General features: G+C 41.5%; 2 protein-coding genes across 2 annotated transcripts; both read left to right on the top strand.

Moving 5' to 3' along the window:
• The first annotated feature begins 471 nt into the window (after window positions 1–471).
• On the top strand, window positions 472–1,905 carry foxd5 (forkhead box D5). The gene has a single exon (XM_058069557.2). The coding sequence runs from the start codon at window positions 628–630 to the stop codon at window positions 1,591–1,593; it is 966 nt and encodes a 321-aa protein (XP_057925540.2). The 5' UTR covers window positions 472–627; the 3' UTR covers window positions 1,594–1,905.
• A 767-nt stretch (window positions 1,906–2,672) lies between these two features.
• On the top strand, window positions 2,673–20,149 carry pgm5 (phosphoglucomutase 5). The gene is made up of 11 exons (XM_058071777.2): window positions 2,673–3,283; window positions 6,421–6,583; window positions 6,781–6,927; window positions 7,285–7,410; window positions 7,492–7,682; window positions 8,977–9,131; window positions 10,689–10,804; window positions 13,831–13,966; window positions 15,139–15,322; window positions 18,764–18,901; window positions 19,600–20,149. Exons 1-11 carry the CDS (start codon window positions 3,026–3,028, stop codon window positions 19,687–19,689), a joined length of 1,704 nt encoding a protein of 567 aa, XP_057927760.2. The 5' UTR covers window positions 2,673–3,025; the 3' UTR covers window positions 19,690–20,149.
• The last annotated feature ends 3,636 nt before the right edge of the window (window positions 20,150–23,785 follow it).

Below are 23,785 nucleotides of genomic sequence, written 5' to 3'. Positions count from 1 at the left end.
CATTTCTTCCTCAGCAATTCCCGCCCCAAGATTGTGTCATTCTTATATTTTGAAAAGTTTTTTAATGTGCACGTGTTGGCCACAAACTCATTTATAGTTAAATTTTGCATTATTTACTTTACACGAGACGCACATTTGTATAAGTCTGCATATGACAATATAACAATAATAATATTACTGGAAATGCTTTTTTTAACAATCATATTTCAGTTTAAGGTTAAAATAGGGAAACACTAACCTATAACATTAGATATAGTGTTTGATATATGAATTGTTGCCAATACACATACAACAATATTAAAAGTTGTTTATAATATTGATTAAATATTTTCCATCTTCCGGTATGTTTAAAATATACAGTTTGTGATACAGTGCATGCAAATGTAAATAGTAACTAACTCGCATGCATAGTTTGGCTGTTTGTGCCCCCCACCCGTAGTGAGGGCCCCTTCTGATAGGTCCAGAAGGTCCCCTGGGGGAGTTCGTCCTGCTGGACAAAAGCCTCCCAGCGTATAAAGCTTCTCCCGTCTAGTCAACAAGGAGGACAACCGCATGCACTTTTACGCACCGCCAATGTCTGCGCTATTAATTTTCTAGCTGTTAAGCCTTTTTTTAAATAGTGTTGCCATGACACTCTCCAGTGCATACGAAGCGTCCCCGACATCTCTGGAGGAGATAGACATCGTGGGCGAGGACGAAACGAGCACAGCCCCTTACCCAAGCGATGATGTCAGCTCCGGGGCCGAGTTCGACTCCTCCGGGGCGGACTCGTCCGCGGAGAGCGAGAGCAGCTTCTGCGCGGACGCACCGACCACCTCCTCCTCCTCCTCTTCGTCATTCTCGTCTGTGAAGGCTCAGAGCAGCCTGGTGAAGCCGCCGTACTCCTACATCGCCCTCATCACTATGGCCATCCTGCAGAGCCCCATGAAGAAGCTGACCCTCAGCGGCATCTGCGACTTCATCAGCAACAAGTTCCCCTACTACCGGGACAAGTTCCCGGCTTGGCAGAACTCCATCCGGCACAATCTGTCCCTCAACGACTGCTTCATCAAGATCCCCAGGGAGCCCGGGAACCCGGGGAAGGGCAACTACTGGTCCCTGGATCCGGCTTCAGAGGACATGTTCGACAATGGCAGCTTCCTCAGACGCAGGAAAAGGTTCAAGAGGAACCAAGCAGCGTTCGGGAAAGACGGACTCATGTTTTCTAACTACTGCCCACCTTTTGGGCAGCCGTATCCCGTCCCCTTGCAGGTCGTCCCCCTGCAGGATTGCGTCATGATGCCACCGAGGTCGTATCACTTTGTGCCGCAAGGCAGCGGGAAGTGCAGTGGACCCAAAGACTTGAGAACCCAGCTGAGCACGACAGAAGCAGCCGGCCGTGCCGCTCAAGCGAATTGCTCCTTCAGCATAGACTCCATTATGAGCAAACCTCCCTCTAGTGGTGCGCATCGGAACACCACACTTTACCCCCATTTCATGTCCAGCTCTGCAGCCTGCTTGGTCCCTACACTTCTGCAGAACCCCAGAACTGCATTTGGACCTTCTCCCATGTTGACCAGCGAACACCTCAGACTTTCATACCCACATTGTTGAAGTGCTGTTTTCATTGTGTCATTAAGAAGACACAAGTTTGGCTCATTTCTTAAAGAAACATAAGGCCTGCATGATATTTATGTGCGTTGGCATGGTAACACGTGTCAAACGAAGCGATGTAAATAAGATTTAATGGTAATATATGAGTGCAATTAGCTCAGTGCTGCAATAGTCTTGATGGTGAATGTTTTTTAATAATGAATAAATATTGTTAAAAAATACACACATGATTTCTAGCGATCTGTTTATATCAGGAATATTCCTTAAAAAAAACACTCTTGTCTTATAAACGATCTTTGATTTGTTTTTTTGTTTTTTTTGCAGTATCGATCCCTGAAACCAGAAATGTGATCTTGTCTGTTTTTTGCAGTATATATGATCTTACAACTATCTTGTCATATAAAAGATCTTTGACTTGTGTTTGCAGTAGGTCCTTAAAAACGGCATTATTTATTTATTAATATATGTTTCAACATTAGTTTTTGCTGCTGAAATAATGTGCACTTTTTATTTTTTGTGTAAAACATATTGGGTTCAGACAATATAGGTACTTCATCGGACATTTCATAACTTTAAATCAGAAACACCGGACACCTTACTTTATAAGGCTGTATAACCACGTGACCTGTCCTAGCCAATGAGCCAAGAAAAGGTGATAAAACTAATAAAATATAATTAAAATATATATATATATATATATATATATATATATATATATATATTTGTAATGTATTGGACTGAAAAAACGCGTAATTACAGTTTTAAGGTTGTAATTTTGTAGTATTCTTACAATCAATATTTATTGTTTGATATAATGCAGAATTAAATCCAAATTAATGCCATGTGATAACGTGAGCTTAATGTGCAATATTTTATCTGCCGCTAGAGGACGCTGTTGACCAAATCTTGTCGAAAACTTCTTTTTGCTGACTCGAAACCACCAAATAAGCGTTGGGTTTCAGTGCCGATTTAAAAGTGTTTATAATTGTTAAAAGTAGAAGAAAATGCTATATTTTCTCAAATAATGTTTCAGAAAAAGAAGACTAGTTTCGCCATTGTAAATAGGATTCACACTATAACGCATATCATATTTTAAATAACAATTTCAACACTAACGTTATATGTTATTTAAGTCCTATGTCCGTCCGGATCAGGCCCAACTCTCCCGTGCCTTCACTCGGAGTCTATTTCTATTCATGGCCTGGCTCTGATTGTGGACCCTCCCAGTGTGTGCTCGGTTTTTTTCTAGTGTCAGTTGTTCACGCTTATTAGGAAGAGAGGGAGTTGTCAGAGGTTCGGTACTGAGGGATGCTGCTTCTTTGGGCCACAGCTACCGAGGTGAGGACATCTCTGACCCCTGCTCAAGCAAACAACCTGTGTGCTTCCATTTTGGACTACCTCACCACTAAAAGTCCAAACCAAGACCAGGAGCATGGAGACGAGCCCCATCCCGGTGGTGACAGTCCAAACCACGCCCTTTGATGACCAGAGACCCGGTACCAACGGACTGCGGAGGAAGACTGCCGTGTTCGAGGGGAAGAAGAACTACCTGCAGAACTACATCCAGAGCGTCTTGTCCTCCATGGATCTGCGGGACCGGCAGGGGTGCACCATGGTGGTGGGCAGCGATGGACGCTACCTCAGCCGGGGAGCCATAGAGGTCATAGTGCAGATGGCAGCCGCCAATGGGGTGAGTATGGACGGTTTGAGCTACTTTGTCATCAAGTCATACATTTTATTTTGTGGCCTTTTAACAAAATAAACCATCACTTTTTTTAAATTTAAAGCACAAACAAACGTATTTGATGACAGTAGCTATTGGTATTAACCAAAAATGGCGGCCTAACAACCACTTAGCTTAATAGCTAGGCTATATTAGGAAAACATGCTAGGAAAACTATTATACGGTCCTTTACTTTCTGATGTGCTTTATTAACTTATAACAGCAATGTAATAAATCAACATTCAAGCCCACAAAATCCACTTTTAGCAAGCATACTTTCAAGCTGTGACGATTGTTTTCCCTGGTCGTAAAAGTCACGTCCTCATGTAGTCTATTGTTGCGAAGCAAAATTCATAAGGTTCAATCTAGAGGCCACATAATAAGCCATTGACAAAATTTGCATATACAAGCCATACAAAATGAATGGCAAACTAGTTGATGGAAAGTTCACCACAACCTGAAGATTGATTGTGCAATCTGTATTTTTGTATGATTGGGTTTCAGTTGAAAACGTCGCCTCGGTTTTTGCCTACTGTCTCGGTTTTCATACAATATTGAATATAACAAACTGGTCAGTTTCCGTCATCTGCACTGGGACCTTCCACAAAAGTGCCCAAACAAAGCACCCTTGACGTTGCTGACTCAGTATCCATGCATTTTAATTGACTGCTAAATAACCTGCCATGGGGCCAAAAAAAAATTGTGAGTGCCAGTGCTTTGATAAAACAGAGACAAAAATGCCTTGTTTCAGTACATTAATCATTGAAAGCAGGCGGTTAGACAGAGGCTGTGTTTTGCCATAATTTGAAAATACATTATATATATAACAAAATTATTGTTGGAAATACTATTAATGATTTGAAGCGCAAATGAAAGTAGAAAGGAATATGTAGCTCATGGTCATTTATTAACAGGTATACAGTAGTCCTTCGTTTATGGCAGTTAATTGGTTCCAGATCCATCTGCGATAAGTGAATTTCCCTGAAATGGTGGATGCAATATTAATAAACTGAATATTTTCACAGTTAACATGGAAAACCTGTTTATGACTTTCTAAATACATTCATTCATTCATTTTCTACCGCTTTTCCTCACGAGGATCGCGGGGGGTGCTGGAGCCTATCCCAGCAGTCTTCGGGCGAGAGGCGGGGTACACCCTGGACTTGTGGCCAGCCAATCACAGGGCTTTCTAAATACAATTTCTACCATTATTAGAGCTCTTTAGACATAAAATAACACCCCTATAATCACTCATGTTACCCAATATAGTAGATATAATGAGAGAAAATATCACCTCGTACTTCGGTACGGGACAAAAAAACAAAAAAAAAACTTTAAACCATATTAGGAAAGCAGGAAGTGAACAAATGTAACAATTACTGATTGTAAAAGTACTAGATGGAGGGGTAGGATTTAATAAGCTTTGCTTCTTCCTACTCCTTCTGTGGAAGGAACTGATGTGGCACTGTGAACTGATTATGGGATGCACTCAATTGTAATCTGATGCAGGTTCAAATGAAATAAGACCATTACCATTACCAAAATAAGCCATTGAAGATATAAATTAAATTTGTGCTTGTGTGTGTTTCAATAAATGCCTTCCTTTGTGTGGACAGGAAGTGACATCAGGGATTCAGAGTTGAGTTTTAGGTGTACTGCGGCCACAACTCTTGCCTGTGTTATTATTTTAACATTTTATAGTGTTAGTAACAAATTAAGTCAGAATTTTCTCATCACTAAAATTTCCATCACTATAGGAGACTAGTCGGTTAATTAAATAGATACTGTACATTTATTGGAACATTTATGTCATAAAAACTACTTTTTAATATGTATTCCTAGAAACATGACGTGCAGATAGGATCAAATTAAGTCATTATTTGTGTTATGCAGCAGTTCAATGACAGTTGGAAGAGTGAAGGAGAAAGAAGGAAACCCCTACAGCCTACTTCATGATTGCTTTGGACCTGCTCCAAAGGAACATGTGAAGGGAATATGATTCTGTTTTTGAGGTCTTATTTTTCTATTTGCTCGGCCCAATGTCTCTAAGCGTCAGCCTTATCGTTATCAGTACTTCCATCCATCTTGCTCTATTTTCTGGCCAATGTTTGTTCCCATATCCTTCTCTGCTGCCAGAACTGAAGATGGCCCCAATTCATGCAACATAAATCTTGCAAGAGTGTGACGTATTGCATTTGTCCTTTTAGCAATATGAATGCTAAGGAGCATAAACATACATGTAAATTCCTCTCCCCTGAGGACACGCTTATTATGGGATGCTGATGCCGTTACCAGGTTATAAGCAAGCTCGTTATAAATAGACAGTGTGGCTCCCTCTGTTATGCTATTTAGGCTCCACTTGGCACGGAGATTTGGCTTTTTCAACTGGCTTGTCTATGTGAAGTGTTACTCTTCAGTTCTGGTGACCTATCATGAAACTCTTTGGGCACCAGGAACATCAAGTGGTGTGAAAAAGTGTTTGCCGCATCATGACTTCTTTTTTAGATCATGTGTGAAAATGTACAACTGTACAACTAAATACAAAATGCACTCTAAAGTTTTGGGACTCTAGCGAACCACAGTGAGAGCCATTATCCACAAATGGCAAAAACATGAAACAGTGGTGAACCTACCCAGGAGAGTCTGGCCAACCAAAATTACCCCAAGGGCGCCACGACGACTCAGCCAAGAGTTCACAAAAGACCCCACAACAATATACAAAGATATATACTTGCCTCAGTTAAATCAGTGGTCATGACTCCAGTATAATAAAGACACTGGGCAAAAATGGCGAAAACCACTGCTGAACAAAAAGGACATAAAAATTTGTCTAAATTTTGCCAGAAAACATCTTGATGAGCCCCAAGACTTTCGCGAAAATTTGGTTCAGCAGCCGGAAAATGATTCAAAAATCAACAAGTAACGGCAAACCACTTCTCCCCAAATATGTCAGAGCTTCTTTTCCTGACACTCACACACAAACCAGTTTAAAATCTAGTGGCCATGTTAGAGTATACCCGGTGTACTTAGGTGTAGTTAGTCATACAAGGACTTGACCAGTTGAAGGGGAAGCATCCATGTCAGCTAGTGTCTGTGCTATGCAGATCGGTCGCCTGGTAATCGGTCACAATGGCCTCCTGTCCACCCCTGCTGTCTCCTGCATCATCAGGAAGATCAAGGCCATTGGAGGAATCATCCTCACAGCCAGCCACAATCCCGGGGGCCCCGGAGGAGACTTTGGTGTCAAGTTTAACGTGGCGAACGGAGGTGAGGATAGATGCTTGACTTGCACGACTTAACAAGAATTTGGTAGGATTACCTACCAAATGCGATACGCCATTTGAAGTAAAACGGCACATTTTACAAGCTTTTAATAGACAAGTTCAAAAGTTTTCCTGGAGCCAAGATGATAATCAAGCCCTTTTTCTTATGTTTGCTCGACTGTTTGCGGTTTTGCATGGCAGGCCCATCCCCAGACTCTGTGATGGAGAGGATTCATCAGGTGAGCCGCACACTGGAGGAGTACGCCACCTGCCCTGACCTCCGCATTGACCTCTCGAGGTTGGGACGACATGACTTTGACCTCGAGAACAAGTTTAAACCGTTTAGAGGTATGGTTACAATATTTCCTGGAATATAGTATCCACCAAGTATGTCAGTCTGGGTTTTCTGAACTTCAGTTGGCATGCTTTCTCCCGTCATGACTGTATGGGTTGTGAAACATGCTAGCATTCACTTCCCCACATCGTTCCCTTGAAAATAGGCCTCCAGACAATACATCGCATTGGCCTTAATTTGATAATAATATATAAATATGTGATAACAGGTCAAATGTACAGCATACATGTACCACTGTTAAAAAGCACACCATTTTTGATGTCTTTAAGCGTTGAGATTTAGCACTTCCGTATAAAGGCTGTAATATGACCACGACATCCTTCCTAATTAGGCTTTTGTCGTGTTTCTAGTGGAAATTGTGGACTCTGTAGAGGTTTACCTTCAAATGCTGCGAAACATCTTCGACTTCAGCGCCATCAAAGGTCTCCTGACGGGACCAGACCAGTTGAAGATCTGCATAGATGCAATGAACGGAGGTGACGCCATCATCGGTACCTTGTTTTCAAAACAAAATGAGGGTCATGTTAGTGTTAATGGCATCTCCTCTGTTGTTACAGTGATGGGCCCTTATGTCCGTAGGATCCTTTGCGATGAGCTCGGGGCCCCGGCTAACTCCGCTGTCAACTGCGTCCCCCTGGAGGACTTCGGGGGCCGGCCCCCTGAGCCCAACATGACGTATGCCTCTTCCCTGGTGGATGCCATGAAAGGTGGCGACTTTGGCTTTGGTGCTGCATTGGATGCAGACGGGGTGAGATAAGACTCCTTCATTCTAATGATGATAAGCTCTGGAGAAAGATAGACGGTGCTTTAGCTTTAACTGGCTGTCACCTCATTCTGAATAATGTGGATTTAAAAGTTAATAATAATAATATATTTAATTTATAACACACTTTACATCAAATGAATGATCTCAAAGTGAACAGTACCAAGTTCATGCAAAGAGTTAAGGGTTGAGTGTTTTTTTGTGCATGGAACATCGGTCAAAGTGTTATTTGGGCCAAGAATGGCACCTGTTTCTTTCATTTTGAGCTGACCTTGTCATTGGTACATACTGTATGCAGTATCATAAACTAATGGCTGTAGCCCATTGGGATACATTATACAAGCCATTTCTTGTTTTTATGTGGCCCGTGAGAAATGAAAAAGCCAAAAGCGAATGTGTTTTGGATGTATTCACGAGTTGATAGCAGGGGAAAAACACAAATAGCACACCACTGAACCCAAAAAAGACAGATTTGATGTCTCAAATCTTCCACTAAGTCATCCAGTTGTCATTATTGCTGCTTTTTCTGGACACACGTACACACCATTTCCTAAATAAACGAGCTCGGCATCAAGGGAGTGATGTCATATGAGCTCCTACCAGGATCACAACTTTGAGGGTCATTAGCAAGAGTGTTTGGAAGAATTTACGTAATACTGTCATCTTTATCTCGGTCAACTCTCATCAGTCTCTGGACATACAACAGGACTACACATACACAAGTTGGCTTGTACTCTTATTATGTGTGACATTTAAATGTGAGACATCATTGGTTCCTTCACACTGCTAGTGCAGTTTGTTCGGTCAATTGTGGATGCCGTCATCCGACCCCTGGTGTGGTTCACTTGAGCTCAAATGTGAACGCTACATGGGCCTAAGACGATACATTTTTCTCACGCCTTGAACCCTGCAGCTTGTGCAGTGATGCACAAGCTAATATCGCGTTTTGAAATCTGTGTGCTCACAAGTTGTGTTGAATAAACAGAGGCAGTGCATCTGCTCCAAAAGAGCAAGGTTTGTGAGTGTTTGTCTTGTCAAAGAGTGACTTTAGACGCCCTACTCCTCCAATGCTACACTATCACCGGCAAATTTCAAAAGGATGGAATGGCTAATTTGCCCGAAAGATGCCGAGGCTCTTTAGTTGTCACGAAGAGGATGACTTTAGTGGTTTTAGTTCTCAGGAGGAGCATGAGGATGGCATTGAATGACTTAGGATAGGATACTGGTTAACTAGCCATGTTACGTATCTCCGCTCTTGATTGTGTCTTGATTGTATCAGGACCGCTACATGATCCTCGGGGAGAACGCTTTCTTCGTGAACCCGTCGGACTCTGTCGCCATCATGGCCGCCAACCTCACCTCCATCCCTTACTTCCGACAGCTCGGCGTAAAGGGCTTCGCCAGGAGTATGGCCACCAGCATGGCACTCGATAGGTACAACACACACACACTTGACCCAGTCAGTGTTACAAGGTGTTATTTCAGTCTCTGCAGAGTCTCATATGAAGAGTCACCCACTATGAATTAGATATACAATACTGTATACACTTTTACTCACGGCCTATAAATATTGTGTGATGTGTTATATAAGACTGGAGTAGAGCAGGGGGTGTTAGGGGGCATTTAGTGAATGAGTGCCATCTCTAAAGTTAGAGCCATTAACATTGTTCGACAAGGGGGATGGGGGCGGGATTCCCAGTTTTGCACCCCCACCATGAAGAGGCCGTGTGTCATGCAAACCACCTCACAAATGCATCACTTTTACATTATGATTGAGTGATATTTGACTTACATGATTCCTTATGGGAAATTGATTCGGTTAGCATATGTTTCTTGTGACAGTCAGACCTCCGGGAACTAATTCATGATGCTAAGCAAGGTTCCACTGTATATTGTACATCCCCAAACATTTGCGATTCAACGGCCTGTAAATTTGCAAAATGTATATTTAATAATTAAAATCCTTATTTTTTTCATTTACTGTATATATAATTTAGAAATATGTGATAATACAGGTAAAATGTACCTTATACATGTACCACTGTATCTATGAATTTGATACTTTTGAATGTGGGGCCTAAACCTGGATTGTGTTTTAACTGAACAATGGCAATTAAAGAGAAAAGGGGGAGGATACTGGAGCTGTTTTATTGCAAATGTTGATTTGAAATTGTAGGAGAACGCAAGGGGGCGTGTGTAAAAAAAATCGACATTTATACGGCATTCACTGTAGTCCCGAACATAACCCCCATAAAAAGTGGGGCTCTACTTTGACAACGTACAGCGGTAAACCCCTACCAGCGCTGATTTTGGCCACAATAGAACATCAGTCTTCCGGTGTTCAGGTCAAGAAAAAAAGTCCTGTTTCAAGTCCAGAGTAAGGCTCCAGCATGCTACACTTTTTGACGGAATGCCAGGCCAAAGCTTTTAAGCCCTCGTCAGAACTGGATGCTATGTTTGGCAAAATATGAAGTCAGGGCCAAAAGCCGGTAATGTTTCACCCCCACCTCACCCCTGCTTTGCTGCTTTGAATTCACTTTTTGTGTTGATGCTAGGTGAAAATGTGCTGTTTAGAATGCCAAAACCTCATCAGTCTTTATTTTTTTGTGGAATGTTTGGCTTTCCCTTCCGGCCCTCACGTCCTCCCAGGGACTCAAGTTGGTTTACTCTTATTTGGTCATTTATCAAATCCACATGTAAACAACTGCACAAGGCACTCTGTGGGCTTTTATTTATGTAATGATGGATACATGCACGCTGAAAAACCTTGACATGCTCCCATATGTTTCCAAAGGGAACTCCAAGGGAATGTTTTGGTATTAGTTTTCACTTTCATAAGGCGGTTTTCATTGTATTTTGATGATTTAAAGTACAACATACTGGCCTTTTCCTCATATAAAGTTTTACCTGACTTTGAGCTTATGAAGTTGTTGCTGTTGCTGCTTTTCACGTGTCATGGTGACTGTCAATTTGACAATTTCTTCCTCTTAGGGTCGCCAAAGCCATGAAACTGGCGCTGTATGAGACTCCTACTGGTTGGAGGTACTTTGGCAACCTGATGGACTCCGGACGTTGCTCTCTCTGTGGAGAGGAAAGTTTCGGGACAGGTACCAACAACCTTCACTCACACAAATCCCAAACCAAAAATCCTACTTGACATGGACCAAGATGGAGTAAATGAGGTTGTGTAGGACGGAGAATTGTTCTGGTAATGGTGGTTAGTGGTGCTAGTGCTGCTAGCTGTTGTTGTTGATATAAGTGCAGTATTTCAAAGTTTTAAATAATTTTCTTCTACTTGTCAAGAAAATACTAATGGTAATGGTTTTATTTCATTTGAACATGCATCAGATTACAATTGAGTGCATCACATAATCAGTTCACAGTTCCACATATCCAAAAGGAGTAGGAAGAAGCAAAGCTTATTAAATCCTACCCCCCAATATGGTACTTTTACAATCAGTAACTATTACATTTGTTCACTTCCTGCTTTCCTAATATAGTTGAAGGTTTTTTTTGTTTGTTTGTTTTTTTGTCACGTACCGAAGTACAAGGTGATATGACCATATAATGACATAAGGGGTACCATAGTAACCGTCAATATAGTGATATGTATAGCACATCATGACTGGTTCAAGACTCTTCATCCTTGTATTTAGCAAACATCAACTGCTTGTATTGTTTCTTGAATTGGCTCATCGTTGTGCATTGTTTGAGGGTCTTACTCAATCCATAGTTCATACATAGTTTGATTCCACATACTGAAATGCTATGACTTTTTAACATAGTTAAATGTTCTCTATAGGCGGCATTATGAATTATCCTTACTGACCTTTTTTGCAGTACATTTAGCGAGTGAAAATTGCTTTTATAGTTATTACCCCATATTTCCACACAATTAGTAAGATATGGTAGAACCATGGAACTATGGAATATATGTAATAATTGGAGCTTATTGCCATTAGAAATTAGTAGGATTGTAGTTTTTTCTCAATTACGAAACACAAAAAGTCTGTTTTTTTGGTATTTTGTATGCATAGTAAAGCTCTTTCATGACACATACAGCTTACCATGTTTGTGAAGGATGTTAACTGCTCATTTAGTGTGAATTGCTGCGATACAATTGCAAAGCACAAAAGACTTGAGAAATTTTTAGTATTTTTTCACAGAAGGTAAGAAAAGGTTGTGAGTTTTCTTCATATAGGGCGGGCGGCTTTGCGCTCCCTTCGAGATAAGGTGGGAATCCCTGTCATTCTGGAGAAACTCTGCTCCTCCACATTGAGAGGAGCCAGATGAGGTAGCTCTGGCATCTGCTCAGGATGCCTCCCGGCTGCTTCCACGGGGAGTGTTCAAGACACGTCCGATAGGTAGGAAGTCTTGGGAAGACCCAGGACGTGTATCATTAGATCTCTTTCTTAAAATATGTTATGTTTTAAGTTAGCTGCTAGCTAATGATACCTAGAGTACAGTACATTGAGTACAATGTGTTTATGACGGCAAAGAAGGCCAGAAGGAGAAATATATTTTTTCCCTTCTCTTTCACAAACGCTGCCCACTCACTGTTTCTCAGGCTGGAGCGCATCCCGACTGCCATCGAATAGATGTGAGGCCTTCGACCCTGGCTGCGTGTGTAAATAATCCCCATTCTTTTCCTATAAAAGGAGACAGGAGCTCTTTCTGAATGACTGCAACGTGCAGACAGCACATGTTGCTCCTGTGTCTGCTCTACATGTTTCACCGGTTTCTTACAGAGGTTATCTTGATAAACACAACTCGATCGTGTCTGGGGGTTGTGAAGAGAAATGGTAGCAAAGAGCAAACATGACTGCAGGGAGCAGAGAAGTGAAAGGAAGGCTGTCTGCAGAGGAGCACATGAGCTGTCTGGCCTTTTAAGGCCAAAAGTCTTTGCAGAGGGGAGCTTTGCTGGAAAGCATTTCAGCTGTGCAGCACTTTCACTGTGTGCTCAGCTATCACTGCTGTATTATGATGTGTGATGTATGATGGTTGTCATGTGATAATAGGATCTGATTCATTATGAGAGCCTAGACATGAGGAGACAGGCAGCCAGACCGGCTTTAGACATCGGTGACTGTCATTTTCCTAACAGATGTAAACTACCAACAGGAGACTTTTATGCCATATGGACCGTATAAGACATGCAAAGGTTGTTTCTTGTCCTTTTTTTCCTCCACGGCCTTTTAGGGAAGCATTGCTAACACATTGATACAGTATGCGTTAAAACTTCAGCATGCTTACAACAGGAACTTTGCAGCTGTCCTCATGAGCAGCCTAATAACTCTCCCAAGGCGAGTATTAGCCATGTGTGTGTATGTTTGTGTATGGCAGGGCTGTCCAAAGCATGGCCCCAAGCACTGAAGACATCCATTCCCGATCCCTCTCTTGGATAAATGGGAGGATCGGAGCACGTCACTAATTATGAATTTCAGCCATGACCATCTTTGATGTTATACATGTTATACATGTTATACATGTTGTACATGTGTGGCTTGTAGGTCTAGGGGTATGATTCTCATTTCGGGTGCTAGATGTCCTGGGTTCAAATCCAGGACAAGCCCTTCTGTTGACAGCCATAGTATATGACAAGCTTACAAAATGGCTTTTAACTTGTATTATATTCGTCTTTGTACCAAGATGAGGCGCCAAAAAAATTATTCTGAGCAAGTCAGAGCTTTTCTTCCTGTCACTCACACACATTAGTGACTTAGAACGGTGCAGCCGAGACACACAGACCCGCTGGTAAAAAAATGTTCAAGGGTTGTTTGCAAGTTAGCAACAGAAGGAGGACTAATGATACTAATTTTCAGATAATTGCATCTTCTTTGAAGCAGAGTCAGCAAAGGTCAAACAACTAAGAAGTCTGATATAATTTTTTATTGCAATATACTGGTGTTATTTGACTGGCATAAAAAATATGATTTGAAAAGATCATCCCGGCACCCAAAGGCACCCAAGGCACAATGCAGTAAAACTATTATTCATCAGTGATCTACACTTGTAGTCACAGCTTCTGCCAATTTGTGCCTAGGATCGCACCGCAACCTTTGGGTTTTTGGACGGCCTGCTCTACCTCTTGAGCTACTGCCACTCAAATTAAATAAACCATTTTCTGCTGCAGGTTCAGACCACATTCGTGAAAAAGATGGCTTGTGGTCAGTGTTGGTGTGGTTGTCAATCATGGCGACAAGGAAGCAGACCGTGAAGCAGATTGTCAAAGAGCACTGGGCCAAGTTTGGACGCAACTACTTCTGCAGGTAACAAGGCATCACTGTACATTTACAAACGCAACCCTTTCTTTGCAAACCATCACGCCTTGTATGGCTGAAGCCAAAGATAACTCCTCGGCCTTCACCTCCGTCCACTCCTTCAGTTCACCCGCTTTCCTGGCTGCTCTTATTTTAACGCCTCCCCAGAGAGACATGTAGATCAGTCAATGTCTCTGTTGACAGATGCCGCTGCAGCTTTTTGTGTTCCCACATTTTACTGAAGCTGTAATTAGGCTTGCAACTATAACAAATTTTGCTGGATGATAATTCATTCATTCATTCATTTTCTACCGCTTTTTCCTCACGAGGGTCGCAGGGGGTGCTGGAGCTTATCCCAGCTGCGAGAGGCGGGGTACACCCTGGACTGGTCGCCAGCCAATCACAGGGCACATATAGACAAACAACCATTCACACTCACATTCATACCTATGGACAATTTGGAGTCGCCAATTAACCTAGCATGTTTTTGGAATGTGGGAGGAAACCGGAGTACCCAGAGAAAACCCACACATGCACGGGGAGAACATGCAAACTCCACACAGAGATGGCTGAGGGTGGAATTGAACTCCGGTCTCCTAGCTGTGAGGTCTGCGCGCTAACCACTGGACCGCCGTGAAGCCTAATAATATAATAATATCACATGAATCAACAACTAAGCGCTATACATAACATAACTTAAAACTGTTATTTCCAAATGTCCGCAAGACATGCTGGGTAGTCCCGCTGAAACAACAATATGAGCCATAAAAAAGTATGGTAAGTCCTCCTTGTTTATGTCTCTGACGACCCAATCAACATATTTTGCAATCAAGCAAAAATGTTGGGAGAAATGCTCCCACAAGCTACCCAGCATGCCTTGCAGAGGGAACATATGGCTATTTTGGCATGGGTATTGCATATAGATATTTGTTTGTGTGCCCACATGGTGCAGCAGGTAGGTTAATTTGTGTGCTGACGTGTTGTGTTGTTTGGATTGCTGTTTCATACAAGCTACCGATTGCATCTGTTTTGGTCACTCAAACGTGCCACAATAGCAGTGCAGGTTACATTTCCAGCGATGCTTGCCCCACCTGTTTTGCTGTGTAACCCAGGACACCGGGTTTTGGATTCTACAGGGAAACTATCCTCATCTCAGAAGGTTTTGTGTGCACCATTGTCAGGTTTGACTATGAAGGCCTTGACCCCCGCGCTGCCTTTTACCTGATGAGGGATCTGGAGTCAGTCATATTGGACAAAGCGTTCACCAGCCAGAAGTTCGCTGTCGGAGAGCATGTGTACGGCGTGGAGAGGACCGACAATTTTGAGTACATTGACCCTGTCGATGGAACAGTGGCGAGACATCAGGTACGTGTACAACCGTGTGTGCCCGTGTAATGTGTAATCTCCTTCGCGTTAATATCAGTGTATAATAAAAGTGTAGCATACGTAGATGATGACCTCTCACTATTGACTTATGACTTTGCTATCATCCATTTGTCATTTGTAAGCAAACCCTAGAATTTAAGAGGCTTGTCTCCACCCTGACGATTTTCTAGCCGCCTAAGTGTTTATTTGCGGAATGGTTATTTGTGTCATCCTCATGTGTCGTTTTGTGTAGAATCTTTAGCGACCATCTCATCTCGACTCACTTTCTAACGCATCGGTGCATTCGGGGGCAGACCACCCACTCAGATTTAATGTTGTTTCATCTGCGGAGATCCATGTTTGGATATGACAGTGTATCTTCCATTTTAGACCATAAACACACACACACACAACTCACGTCCTTGCACACTTCCCGTCCACACCTTGTTCTCCCAGCTGGCTCCATTGGGTCTTTTCTGAAATGTCTGGTGCTGACACGTGCCCCACCCTAACACATGCCACACACACACACACACACACACACACACACACACATTGTACTTTGGAGTGTGCAACTTGTTGTCCATGTGAAAAACATAAATATGTGTACCAACCCCCAGCATTGTTGTGTGACGAAGATGAAGAGAAATGAGGAGAATGTCAGTCAAGGTGCTAATAACACAAAGTAGTGTTACCATACTAGCGATTTTTTTCATCACCCTTAGCCGATGGCCGATTTTGCTTGGGCCGATATTTGTGGCCGATACTGCTTTTGAGCCCTCAATTTACATGAAAAAATTATCATGATAACATATATTACAGGTCTCATGTTTAAACAAATATTTATTGAATTGTAGCTTTCTTAAACACACATTTAAATGGCATTATCAACTTTAAAAGGAATAAATAGTCAACCATGTGCAAAACATTTCTGTCGTAGTTTAAATTTATCTAGCATTGATGAGATGACTGCTCCTCCGCAGCGTGACGCGCCCCCCCCCCCCCCCTACCCGCCTCCACACACACAAACGCATCACACTGACACAATTTAGTACGATGTATCAAACATTTCTCTCATCATTAAAAATCATGTTGTGCACGATAAAGACCTCTCACAAGCAGACACGGCTGCTCCAATTCCTTCTGTGTGTCTGTGTGTGCTCGGTGTGTGCTCGGAGTGTGCACTAGCGCACTAGTGAGAGTGCTTTTATTCGTCTGTTGTGTTGGTATGTGATGTTTTGGGGCTTTCTCGTTGTCACAGCATGACTTAAACTGTTATGCCTATCGATCACCCAGTGAAATGTGATGGGCTTGGTAAGGTGTAAGAAGCAAGCTAATCTTTCTACTTGTGAAAACGCGCCCTTGTTGTGGTTCAACAGTGGGGGCGGGGGGCGGCGAGGGGTCCTCTGCAGCCGGGGCAACACAAAGCTTCCCCGGCAGATGCCTGACTGTAAATCATGCAGCGGAAAATACATCGGCGAAACCACGCGCGTATCGGCCGATACCGATTCAAGGAAAAAACGCAAATATCGGCCCGATATATTGGCCGGCTGATGTATCGGTCGATCCTTAGTTGATTCCTAAGAACAGCAGAGTGCTCATGTTATTAGAGGATCTTTGACTCACACTTTAGAATTTTTTTCTCCTTATTTCAATTTTGTAATCTTGTAATTCTGACTTTTTTGTAGTAAATATGACTTTCTATCTCATAATTATTACCTTCTGATCTTGTTCTTTCAACTTTATCTCATAATTATTATTTTTTAATCTCATAATTATAACTTTTTTTATCTTGTAATTTGTACTTTTTGTCTCATAATGCTGACTTTTATCTAATAACCTTTATCTCTTACCTTTTATGTTGGAATTTGTACTTTTTGTCTCAATTATGAGTTCCTTATCTTGTGATCTTTATCTTGTAATTGACTTTTAATTCTGACTTTTACTTTGTAATTTTAACTTTTTATGTCATAATTATGACTTTTTATCTTGTACGTTAGAGTTGTTATCTCATAATTATGACCTTTTATGTCATAATTATGACATTGTTATACGTATGTTCTTTTTTCAATGGCAGAAACGGGCTTCCTTAATAATGTGTTCATGTAAAGTTAATAAAAGATGAACACTGGGTGTTTTAATGTCAAATTCTGAATAATGGTAATAGATTTTTACCAACATAAAATACCCAGAATTAATTTTTTTTGACCCACCCTCGGCCATCTCTGTGTGGAGTTCTGTGCATGTGTTCCCCGTGCATGCGTGGGTTTTCTCCGGGTACTCCGATTTCCTCCCACATTCTAAAAACATGCTAGGTTAATTGGCGACTCCAAATTGTCCATAGGTATGAATGTGAGTGTGAATGGTTGTTTGTCTATATGTGCCCTGTGATTGGCTGGCCACCAGTCCAGGGATTTCCCGCCTCCCGCCCGACAACCGGGATAGGCTCCAGCACCCCTGCCACCCTTGTGAGGATAAGCGGTAGAAAATGAATGAATGAATTAATTAATTTTTTTAAGTCTTTTTGGATAATCTCTTAAGGAACATAAACAATGTATATTATACATTATAGTTAGTGTTTTGCTTTGGTGGAAAGAATGCTGACATCCCTAAGTACTTATTACTGAAGAATGAGATCAGTTTTATGTGGCCCTTCCTGTATGTATATGATTTTTGTCATAGGGACACCAAGTGGAAGTTTGCTGCGATGACAACATAAAGAGGCTCATATTCATGTTCATTCATTCATTCATTTTCTACCGCTTTTCCTCACGAGGGTCGCGGGGGGTGCTGGAGCCTATCCCAGCTGTCTTCGGGCGAGAGGCGGGGTACACCCTGGACTGGTCGCCAGCCAATCACAGGGCACATATAGACAAACAACCATTCACACTCACATTCATACCTATGGACAATTTGGAGTCGCCAATTAACCTAGCATGTTTGTGGAATGTGGGAGGAAACCGGAGTACCTGGAGAAAACCCACGCATGCACGGGGAGAACATGCAAACTCCACACAGAGATGGCCGAGGGTGCGTATTCATGTTATCTTGTCTAATTTTATGGGCCTGCCAGCGAAGCACAGCACTACTATCACTCATTTATTCTTTATTATTATGGTCTTATTCCTCTAATTCTCAAATCGTGTTTTTTGAAAGTGTGTGGCGAGTTGCCCCACGGAAAGCTCCAGGAGACTTCAGGGGAGGCACAGCTTGTTTAGAAGAATAAAGAAAAAAAACACAGCTTTTTAAAAAAATGCTGAGCCAACTTCAAAGGCAACACGAATGGATTTTTGGTCCCTGGATTGAACAGAAAAGCCCACATAATATGCTCCAGAAAATGCAGGGGGGTAGCAGAGAGCCCTAACCGTATTATCTAATAATATCTATTACTATCTAATATTTAACTGATTTCATTATCAGTATGTTTGTTTTTTTTTCTAGGGTTTGAGGATCGTCTTTGGCGATGCGTCCCGTCTGGTGTTTCGTATGAGCGGAAGCGGCGGTGGGATGGGTGCCACCATCCGCATCTATGCAGAGAGCTTCGAGAGAGACCCTGAGAGACACAACAGAGAGACACAGGTACAGTGTGTGATTGTGTGTGTGTGTGTGTGTGTATGACTGCTGACACAGCCTATGCTGTCATTGTAACGTCCCTTATTATACCTGGGTCATGTGACAATGTTCACTTAGCACTGTTTTTATTTACATGACATGTAAATAATCAGAGAGGCAAAACACTCGAGAAAATAGAAATCAATTCCAAAATAATAACCCCAAATGCAATAGGCACAATGCTTAAATGATTATTTGAATTAAATCTAAATAAAACTTTTACAAATGCATTTAAAAATAATGTCTATCAGTATTTGTACCAATTTTGTCAACAAGCCGTGCCGTTTGCGCATGGAAGATGCCGCGTGGGGTACAGTGTGGTTGTCTACATTATGTGCATTTGATAATGTGTTCTTAATGAAGAGATTAGCTACACTAGATGTTCATTATTTTTAATACAATTAATTACTTAATGTAAAAAAATAATAATTTTGTTCAAAGTAAACGAAAATTATTACCTGAAAATGTTAAAATGAATTCACTAAAATGTCCAATAAACAAGTAAAGTAAATGTACATGTAATGTACAGTAAATTACAAGAAAATCTAACTAACATAAATGAATACATACAACATGAATATGTACAACTGATTATTCAATGAATGATGAATGTTAGCATGCCCCCCCCCCCCCCCCCCCCCCACCAACTGGTCTGGTCACTGCAGGTAGTGCTGGGTCCGCTCATCGCCATCGCACTGAAGATCTCCAACATTCACGAGAGGACGGGACGCCGCGGCCCTAACGTTATCACATGAGTAGAAACCACCTTCCTTCCATCTACCTGCTTTCCATGTGTCCTCTGCAGCTTCATTCCATGCACGCCTACCGAGGTGCTTATTTCAATTATTTGGAATAAAAAACAACAAAAAGGCCCCACACCGTTGTAATTTGTGACCACTATCACGTTTTGCTTATCTCCCATCAAGAATGAGCTATTGGATTATGGATGAATGGTGAGAAATGGCATACATATTCTTCAACTTGCATGTGCCTTGGTTTTGTGTTTTATGTCGTTGTTTTGCATCTGTCATCAGGAATGACTCACCGACTTCCATGCTGAGTTTGTTCCCATGTTTCCCATGTTGTTTGTATGCTCCACTATGAAAGACTTTGTTGTCAAATAAAAGCAGGAAATGCATCACAACAAATAAATCTTTATGAAGAGTTTAGAGTTTTTATGGTTCAATTAATATATTTGATATGAAGGTAATCCAATAGAAGAGTTAGTGTGCTCCAGAACAATGCAAGGCTTGTGTATTCTTCTTGGAAGTCAACAGGTTCGGCATGAAGATAAGAAAAAGAGCATTGATCTTTACGAGACCTCAAACCGACACTGAGAACAGGAACTCGTAAACATGCTGATTGCCGGGGTTATGAGTTGAGGATGTCCCAGTGGATATCCGCATGTCTTCACCCAGTTAGTGCCCTTCTTTAACCGCCACTTATTGCACCTTGTTGCACCATCAGGCCTTTTTTTTTTTTTACATAATGTCACAGGTAATGTCTAAGAGGAGTAATAGAATCAGAAACGTATTAGTCCCAAGAGGTATAATATAGTATAGATACATTTTAAGTGTCAATAAAATACATATGTGTTAAAATAAAATGCTAGTTTTAGCTTATACTTCACTTCCACTCTTTTACAGAGACAAACACACACATAAACACTATTTTACACACTTTTCCTCTGAAGTATGTCTTTTAACACAGTATAGCGATAGTCCACAGTATAGTGCTTTTCCACTGCCAAGTTGATGACACAGCTTTGACATGATTACATTTTTTTTTATGCAGGACAACTACATTGTGTATTATCCAATTTCATATATCAAAGTGTCATTAAAGCATCAACATGTTTTGTTCTTGAGATCTGAAAAGACCATCCTGTGTCATTCTGAAGTTGCAGAAGCTTCTTGTTTTTTTTGTTTTTTGCCGCCTCTTGTTTTATTATATTGCGTTGACCTTTTAAACCGTCGTAGAACGACTCCATCCGCGATTAAAACGCGTTGTTAGGACATGATGATGTCATGATGTCAAAGGCGTAATGTTGCAAATACTGTTATGATCGCTGTAAAGGTAACAAAGTGTCAAATATACTCAGAAAGATCTGAATATGATGTTTATTAGTCAACATGTCTTGGCACACTCTGGACCAGAAACAAACATGCATAAATGTATTTAATGTCTTATATTAACAATATGAAAACAAACACAGAAGTCAGTTAGCACACAAATAAAACATTCCTTGTGAAAATTATGATGTTGTCCTTAGATAGAGCCTGTAACTATCTATCTCCATGGATGATCCTTCGATGTCGGCTCTTCCTATCATTGGGAAGCAGAATTCACCAAGCGTTGGATTGTTCACCCACTAATAGGGAACGTGAGCTGGGATTAGACCGTCGTGAGACAGGTTAGTTTTACCCTACTGATGATGTGTCGTTGCAACAGTAATTCCCCAGATTTCCCCACTACTGTGGAGATGCCTGGCCTTGACCGGCTTCGGGTGCATGTATGTGAAGTCTTCCTACATTTAGAATATCCTGCTCTCATCCGCACATTCCAGAAGAAGAAGCGGCTGCTCCCAGCTCCATGTGCAGTCTGGACTCAGAGTTCTGTCCTAGCTGTAGAGTGGGGGTGCCAAGCTAAGGATCATCTGCATGTCATCCAGGACCAGTTCTTGCATTGGGTGTGGACTCTGGTGGCTTCTCTGGGACTCCTTGTAGGATGGAGGGAAGGAGTTCTTCTTCTCATGTTACTAGGTGTCCAGATAACAGTCCTGATAAAACAACAAGGAATTAATTACATCTGATAAGCATGCAATGTATTTCGTGTTTTCTGATTTTAGAATTTGAAGGATTTTCACTAATACTTTACATTTTGGTTGAATTTATCTCCCCTCTCGTTTGAGTGGTCCATATGTTTATGTCTTACGTCACTCTACGTGAACCCGGAAGTAGCTCACGAACTAGCAAACGGGACGAACAAAATAATGGTTAATAATGGTTAACCCCCATTTTTTTTTTACTTTTTTAAATAGTGAAAACAATTTTGACTTTTGGAGGTTTCAGTCACAATGGGAACATGTAACGTTTCTTTATGATCGTTATGATCCAGATTTTGTCATCCTACGTGAGTCTGCAAGAACCCAGAAATAATAAAATATAAAAAAACCAAACTAAAATAAATAAATAAATACATAAAATAACCCAGAAGTAGCATGCTCGCAGGCGGAAAAACAGCCATACACAAATGCATTTTTTAAAGAAAACAGTTTTCAGTTTTTCCCTTTCTGTGCTTTTCCTTTATTCTTTTTAAGAGGAAATGATTTGAACTTTATATTTTTTTACGTTTCAGTCACAAGTTAAGGTTCGGTCGTCTTACGTCATTTTCCACGATCTGGAAGCAGTATTGTAGTTGTCGTATATACGTACAGATATAAATATTGCACATCATCTTTGAACTATTTTGCGTTTTTGGATGAATTTATTTCAAATTTTTAAATTTCAGTAAAACGCAAAGAAATCAATACGAACACGGAACATGGAAGTAGCGTGGTACCGGACAACAATAAAAACGATATCGACTTGTTTTTTTCACTTTTGTTAGATGTATATTTTGAATAAAAATGGCGTCATGTGGCGCCCTTCTAATATGACATATTTTTAAATTGATATTAGTGGCTAACAATACCTCTCATCGACAATGATTGCCCCTAGCCACAAGTGGTCGCAGAAATGTGACGTAGGCAACTAATTGCGGTTTGTGCCACGTTATTGCACCTGCCCGCAATCAAAGTGAATGCATATGTTAAGTTTTATGGTGAATGATCTAGCTTATTCGTTGTCTTTGTGGTTTCGCGTTGTTACTGGAAGAGAAAGAGGTAAGAAATGTGTTTTCCTGGTATAGTCTTACTTGAGTTTCAACATAATTTAATAAAAACTAGTTATGACAAAATAGGCATAGCTATTGCATTCAACTGACCTCTCAATGGTGTATACTTGTATGTTGTGTTGTAGTCCTCTCCTTTGATGCACCTTGCGCTTCATGCGGTGGCAGAAGCTCCACATGAAGCTTGCAGTTAGTACAAAATGCTGCAGCGCGACTTCTTACAAGGACACGTAAGTGTGACCATATTTCTCCAATACTAGCCAACCTGCACTGGCTCCCAGTTCATTTAAGATGTGACTTTAAGGTACTGCTTCTGGTTTACAAAATATTACATGGGTTGGCACCTTTTTATCTGGTTGACCTAATTGTACCCTATGCTCCGCTAGAAACCTACACTCACAACACGCCGGTCTTTTGACTATCCCGAGAGCCAGAAAGAAGTATGCGGGCTCTAGAGCCTTTTCCATTCGGACCCCAACATTGTGGAATGCTCTACCTGTTAATATTAGAGCTGCTACCGCAGTAGAAATGTTCAAGTCCCGACTTAAGACTAATTTCTATACTTTAGCGTTTAGTTAAAAATATTCCCTGCCTGTTTTGACTGCCGCTCCTCTCTCCCATACGGCCCCCCCGGTGGAGGGGGGGGGGGGGGGGGGGGTCCAGGAGAGGCTGTTTGGAAGTAGCCTTGACGAAACTGGACATCTGACGTGGCCTACCTTGTGGAGGCGCTGCAGCAGAGGGATGGTGATCATCTCAAGACCCGCGGCTGCCCAACTGTCCTAATGGCATTACATCTTGGACCTGGACTATTATACTCTCTGTTTATATTTAACTGTCACATGTTAACCTCTCGATATCCATTGCAGCTTGGTCATCCTAGAAGGGGGATTGCCCCATCTGCGGTCCCTTCTCAAGGTTTCTTTTTCCCTAATGGGTTTTTCCTTGCCCTGATGGGGGTTC

Source organism: Doryrhamphus excisus, linkage group LG3, assembly GCF_037039965.1.
Source record: "Doryrhamphus excisus strain RoL-2023G ecotype Guam linkage group LG3, RoL_Dexc_Guam_v1.1, whole genome shotgun sequence".
NCBI lineage: Eukaryota > Metazoa > Chordata > Actinopteri > Syngnathiformes > Syngnathidae > Doryrhamphus > Doryrhamphus excisus.
The sequence above is the reverse complement of the archived record's forward strand: the minus strand, read 5'-3'. Positions and strand labels throughout refer to the sequence as shown.

Coding starts and splice junctions, on each gene's coding strand:
- pgm5 (XM_058071777.2), top strand. CDS start 3,026: ATGGAGACGAGCCCCATCCCGGTGGTGACAGTCCAAACCACGCCCTTT. Junction 10,805..13,830: donor AGAGGAAAGTTTCGGGACAG/GTACCAACAACC, acceptor TTTCTGCTGCAG/GTTCAGACCACATTCGTGAA. Junction 15,323..18,763: donor GAACAGTGGCGAGACATCAG/GTACGTGTACAA, acceptor TTTTTTTTCTAG/GGTTTGAGGATCGTCTTTGG.
- foxd5 (XM_058069557.2), top strand. CDS start 628: ATGACACTCTCCAGTGCATACGAAGCGTCCCCGACATCTCTGGAGGAG.